Source organism: Bacillus rossius, unplaced genomic scaffold, assembly GCF_032445375.1.
Source record: "Bacillus rossius redtenbacheri isolate Brsri unplaced genomic scaffold, Brsri_v3 Brsri_v3_scf1114, whole genome shotgun sequence".
In the NCBI taxonomy this organism is placed as follows: Eukaryota; Metazoa; Arthropoda; class Insecta; order Phasmatodea; family Bacillidae; genus Bacillus; species Bacillus rossius.
The window spans coordinates 1-6,000 of record NW_026962140.1 but is presented as its reverse complement, the minus strand read 5'-3'; the positions used below and the strand labels follow the sequence as shown (position 1 = coordinate 6,000).

The following is a 6,000-nucleotide window of genomic DNA, read 5'->3' as shown; positions in this document are numbered from 1 at the left end:
CCAAAAAAGGAATAGAGAACCCCCCAGAAATCGCCAGGGGGGGTTCCCTGATGCCTGTGCAAGGCCTGCTCAACTGCGCCAAGCAAACCCTGCAACAGACCTAGTCGCGGGAGCAACGGCTAGCTCGAGCTGCTTACGCGCCTGTGGTCGACCCAATAAAGATCGAGCCAAAAGGCCGAGAAGCGATAACAATCCTAATGAACCAGGAGCTATATGGGCTCCCTATTACTAAATCAAATGCTATAACAAGGTCTACTGACTTCCATAAACGACTGTACACTTTCGACGAGCCGTCATACTCTACACCACACATGCACAAGCATGGTCTGTACATTGATAATATCTTCAATACAGTGACACGAGGTATTACAATCCAAATGAATCACTATTCACCAGCAATAAAAAAAAACTTGGTATATCCATAACAACGCTCTTACAATTACCGTACTTTCCACTTGCTGCAGCACAAGCTGGTCCCTTAGATTAACTGCAGTTTCAATAAGGCAAGAATGATTCTCATGGGAGAGTTGACTTTATACATTACATTTTAATTGTCAATATAATTTTATCTAAACAGATATTTAACGTTGCCTAAGCAATGTGTCCCCATGCTGGCATGCACTAGGCAGTGGCCAGCAGGGTCAATCGCACTCCCCGGACCAGGTCCGGGGGCAATCCGTCACAAAAAATGCTGCCAAGACAAAGTGTAGAAGAATCGCAGATATGAAAGCAATTTATTAGCAATATCTCAAAACCCTTTACAATATTAAAAACACATATTAGGAAATGGAAAAAGGGGCACCTAGCGCCCGGAGAAACCAAAGATTATGGGAGAATTAAAGTGAAACTAAACCCACCGTGCCCCTGGGGCCGGTTCCCTCCCTTAAAGGCGGGAGGTAGGAAGTTACGTTAAAAGGGGAACTAGTCCCCGCAAGTCACTAACTAGACTAAAAGAAGTTATGTTAAAACAGAACTAGTCTGTTGCAAGAAAAAAAAAACAAAAACCCTCTTAAGATATAAAATATTCATCGAACAAGGAGCCTAGCTCCCCGCGGTCCTTAAATAATTAAACACACATATGCACTTTTACCATAACTAAGTTTACCCTGGGGAGTAGCCCCTCCTGAAGTTACTTAAGATATTTTAATTTTAGTGGGCAGGCTGCCTGCCCCAAAGAAACCCAGCTATGGCTGCCCCCCACCCTCTACATCACAGTGCCTCCATACTGCTCTCCTAACAAGCTATTAGGACATGCACATTTGACCGGCCTCAGAGAGACCAACCAAACATGTTTCCAGAAGGTATTGAAGTCCCTACAAGCCACGACGCGGTGCTGCCCCAGCCAGGGTACGGCCCTATACGCCGTGGCCCCCCCCCCCCCCACTCCCACCTCACCACTCCGAGGAGTGACACGATGAGGGCGGGAGCCTAGTGGTTAACCTGACTGTAATTAGGTTCTGAATGCTGGCCTACAGTTTGTGCACAATCCCTATTGTGTGCAAGACCAGGCCTGGGCAGGGGTGTATTTCCCACGCCTCTTTAAGATTTATGATAATTAGGGGAGTGAATTTAAACATTAATGTAGAAGTGCCAGTTGTTGTGGCCATGCATTATTACAAAGAACAAGCACCAGATAAATTGAAAGTAAAAAGGGTGGCAGCCTTATGGTCACTAAAGGCCTGCTCATGACAGACCCTTATTACCCAGTCACCTCAGGTCAGTCCCGCACACACACTTGGGGGCCTTCCTACCACAGATGCTAGATGTTAAATTGGCATAGTAGCCAATGCAAGGATAAATCTTGTAAACAAGCATTCAGTTATTGCTGTTGAGAAGTAGAAGTTAAGGTTGAGAACAGACTTTGGCACTGGCCTTCAACTTTGCAAATCTAAGCATGCCTTAAATACTTCATGTTACACTTGGGAAAGGAAATGAATGAAGATACACAGCAGAGAAATAAAAATTATACAAAGGGTCTAACCCTCACAAACTTAAATAATGATCAAACCTGTAAGAGAAAAGAGAAACATACATAGCACTGAAAAAGAAAATTATTGAAATTATTAGGGGGTAGAGAAAAAAAATAAAAAATTAACTTTTTGCTAGAAGAGCTCGCACGAAGCGTTATTCAAGGTGTCTAACACCTGCAAACTTAAGATATTTCAAGTAATGATGTTATATGTGGAGTGAAGCTCTGGGCTGAAAACTTTTAAATATTAGACATTGTGCAGAGTATTGATGGAAAACAAGGTGTCTAACACCTGCAAAACTTAAGTAACATCATTGGAGAATACATAAGTTTTAATAAACTACACAAGGTGTCTAACACCCACAAACTTAAAATATCTCAGATGGAGGGGGCAAGCTGTTCAGAAATAAACAAATAATAACAAATTAAAAGAAATTATTGTTTTAGACTACTTAGATAATATTGTTTACCAGGGAAAATCAGAGTGCAGTTTATTGAAAGGGGTTGTTTTGTGTTGAATGTTATTGTTATTATTGGGGAGAGGAGAAAGTCATTAGTTTTGAAAGTGATGCTACGATGGGTGGTTTAGGTGAATTTTACTGTATTGAGTGTTAGGTAGGATGTTCAAATGTATTTAGTTGTGTGGTAGTGTTTACTATTTGTTACAAGTGTTTGGGATATTATGTGGCATTTGATTTAGTAAGTCAGAAGTTAAAAGTGTGCTATTTTACTAGTGGTTTTTGTATATAGGATTAGAAAAGTTTGAAATTATTAAACCGAGGGGTGATTTATTTAGGTGCCATGTGTTGCTGTTGTTTTATACTTGTATTTTATGGCAGTGTAAGGCAGGTGTTCTTGGTCAGGGAGGAATTATTGTTATTAAATGTATATGGCTCTATTTTAATTGTGAATTAGGTGTTGTGTTGTGGTGAGGTGGCTATTAAATGATGCATGACTATTTTAGAAGCAGAGGCAGATTGAGGTGTGTTGAGAGGGGGAGATTCAGGTTAATTGTTATTATTGGGGATGGGAGAAAAGAAATCATTAAACTGGGGAGTGATGTTACGACGGGTGGGTTTAGGTGAGTTTAACAATATTGAGAGTAAGGCGGGTCATACATGTGTAATTAGTTTTGTGGTGATGTTTACTAAGAGTTACAAGTGCTTGGGTTATTGTGTGGCATTTTAATTAATAAGTTAGAGGTTAAAAGTGTGCTATTTTGACTAGTGGTTTGTATATATGGTATTAGAAGAAGTTTGTTATTATTAAACCGAGGAGTGATTTATTTTAGGTGACTGTTGTTGCTGTTATTTTTATTTGTACGTTATGGCGGTGGAGCCAGGAATGTTAGGAAAGTTTTCAATGTCAGGGAACTATTAAGTTATTGAATACATGTGGCTCTATGGGGAGTGCATTATATTAGGTGACTGGTGTTGCATTTGTTTTTATTATATTTTTTTTTATTGTAGTTTATGATAGTGGAGGCAGATGTGCTATTAAGTTTACAAGGTCATGGGAAAATTATTGTTATTAAATGTGTGTGGCTCTATTTTAATTGTAAGTTAGGTGTTGTGTTGTAGTGGGGTGGCTATTAATGGTGCATGACTATTGTGGAAGTAGTAGCTGCTACAGTGGCAAATTTAACTGTGGTGTGTAGTCGGTAGATATTATTGTTTAAGTATGGATGTTGGAAGTGCAAGCAATGATAGAATAGAGGCATGATTTGACATTTACTAAATGGGTGGGGGGCAAAAGTGTCCTCGTACACTAACCTAGGGGTCCAACCACAACATTATCGGTCCAACACTTAGACGTCCGCACACAAACACACATTGGCACACGACAGGGCCCGGACAGGCACCCTGCTCCCACGCTGATCCCGCGGCGGAGTGCTGGGGCACTCGGGCCTCTGCTTCAGTTTTCTGCAGAGGGGCTCACAAGTCCCCCCCTTCCACCGGTGATCCAACGGTGGGAGGCTGGTGCCTCCATGGCCATCTACTTCTGTGTTCAGCGGGGAGGGCACCTGCGTCCCTCCCCTTCCACCGGTGGTCCAACGGTGGAGCGCTGGTGCGCTCCGGCAGCACTTCTGTTTTCGTCGGGGGGGCTCTCAGGTCCCCCCCTTCCACCGGTGGTCCAACGGTGGGGGGCTGGTGCCCCCAGCGGTGCGGCGCCGAGTGGCCGATTGTTGGGGCACGAACCACGGTGTTGCGGGCACCGCGGCTCCAGCGCCCGGGGCCCACATCATGGTTGTGGTCCTGGTCTGCCCCTTGGTCGACGACCACCTTGTCCTCTCCCACGGCCACGACCCCGGACTGCGGGGGCCTGGTCTGGGACTGGTTGCGGGTTGGCAGGCGGCGCCTCCACCTGGTACTGACGGTGGCCCGTGACGTGCTCGGTGTAGATGTCACGGGACCACCTGATGACGTCAGACACCATGAGGTGCCGCATCTTCCGTGCGTACCTCCAGCGGACACGTAACTGCTGGAGGACGTAGTCGTTGCACGGGTCCCAGGATCCGAGGGACCCGACAACGAGGGCCTCGTTGAAAACTGTGTAGCCCTGCGCAGTCAGTGTGTCTGCCAACCCCTGGTATTTCGTCGTCTTTGTGGTCCGCACGAGATCCAAAGCCTGGCTCCGGTTCTCGAACGGGACCGCGACATCCACTATGGAGATCTTCTTCCTGGGCTCGTCCACGACCACCAGGTCAGGACGGAGCAAGGACCCGGTGTGGGGCACGGCACGGTTCACCCGCACCTCCACGCCCGGGTCCCTCGGGATGGCAGCGGCCAGCCTGTGCAGCACCGAGTTGTGGCGGTGCTGCCAGGCGGCGGAGTGGCGGCCGCAGTGGTTGAGGACGTGCGGCAGCGTCTCGTTGGGGTGAAGACACCGCCGGCACATCTTGTTCCTCGCTGGTCCTCGCAGAGCTCCATTCAGGGGCACCACGTTGAGACGTGCCCTGTGAATGAAGCGCCATTCTGCGAAGCGAGTAAACTTGCCATCCCGGAGGAAGTGGGAGCTGGCGGGGTTCCGGGAGACCGGTTCCATGGCCTTCCCCTGATCTGGAAGGGCCACGAGTCTCCTTCTGTACTCCTGGCGCCGGGCCGTGGCCAGACGCCGGTAGACTTGGGAGCGTGCCCCGGGACCGACCAGGATGCGGCCCGCGGCACTTTCAGGTGCGGGGATTTCCATCTGGACCTCCTGGAGCTCCTCACTCCAGCGCCATTTCGTTCCTGTGCTCTTCTTGAGGCGCCTTCCTGCACTTCGTGTGAAGGTCCAGTGGTTCCCCAGGGCGCCACCATCACGGTTGAACTCGCCCTCGGTCTCCCCGTTGAGGAACCCCACCATGTCATCTTTCGAAATTTCCTGCTTGCCCAGCTTCTGCTTTGTTGTCTGGAACAAGCTGGCCCACGCCAAGTCTTTTACGTCAGGGTCCTTGCACGTCAGGAGCCTGTAGCCATGCGTGACCGTGGCCAAGTCACACATGTCTGCGAGTGGGAGGAGACCAGCTCCCCCCTCATGCGTTGGGGCGTGGACGATGAGCGGAGTGGCACGCAAGGGGAGGTGCATCCACTCCTTGCAGTACTTCTTCATCTTCTTGTCGAACCGCGTCACCACAGCTTTCCTGACGCGGCCTCCCCTCAAGATGAATTGCAGCCTCGACTGGAGGAATGTCGAGACTGCGTTGATCTTCTGCCAGGGGGCGAGGAGACTGGCGTGGATCTTGTCGAGATCTGCCCCCATGGCTTCCACTTCTTGCTCGGGCGACTGGGCATTCCGGTAACCTGTCGGAACACCCAGGTGACGATACGTGTCGCCCTCAGCGAGTGCGGCGATCGGGACCCCGGCAACCTGCATCACGGTGGGTTGCACCCCAGGTTGCGCTCCAGGCTGGCGCATCACCCGGCGACCGGTCCTGCAGTCTATGTGAAGTGATGCGCATTTTCTGGGCTTGAAGCGCAAGCCGGCCCAGTTACCGGCCTCGTTGACCCCATCCAGCAGGGTCTGCAGGCTCTCGGGGTCCCGCCCGATGA

At 49.0% G+C, this 6,000-nt stretch overlaps 1 protein-coding gene across 1 annotated transcript; it reads right to left on the bottom strand.

Annotated features, from left to right (window-relative positions):
* Nucleotides 1-3,992: 3,992 nt before the first annotated feature.
* Nucleotides 3,993-5,818, bottom strand: LOC134543521 (uncharacterized protein T26G10.4-like; the record flags this gene model as incomplete). Its single annotated transcript, XM_063388372.1, has 2 exons — nucleotides 3,993-4,333; nucleotides 4,431-5,818. Coding segments are annotated over 2 exons (1,729 nt in total), but the record flags the coding sequence as incomplete, so codon positions are not given.
* Between the last annotated feature and the right edge of the window lie 182 nt (nucleotides 5,819-6,000).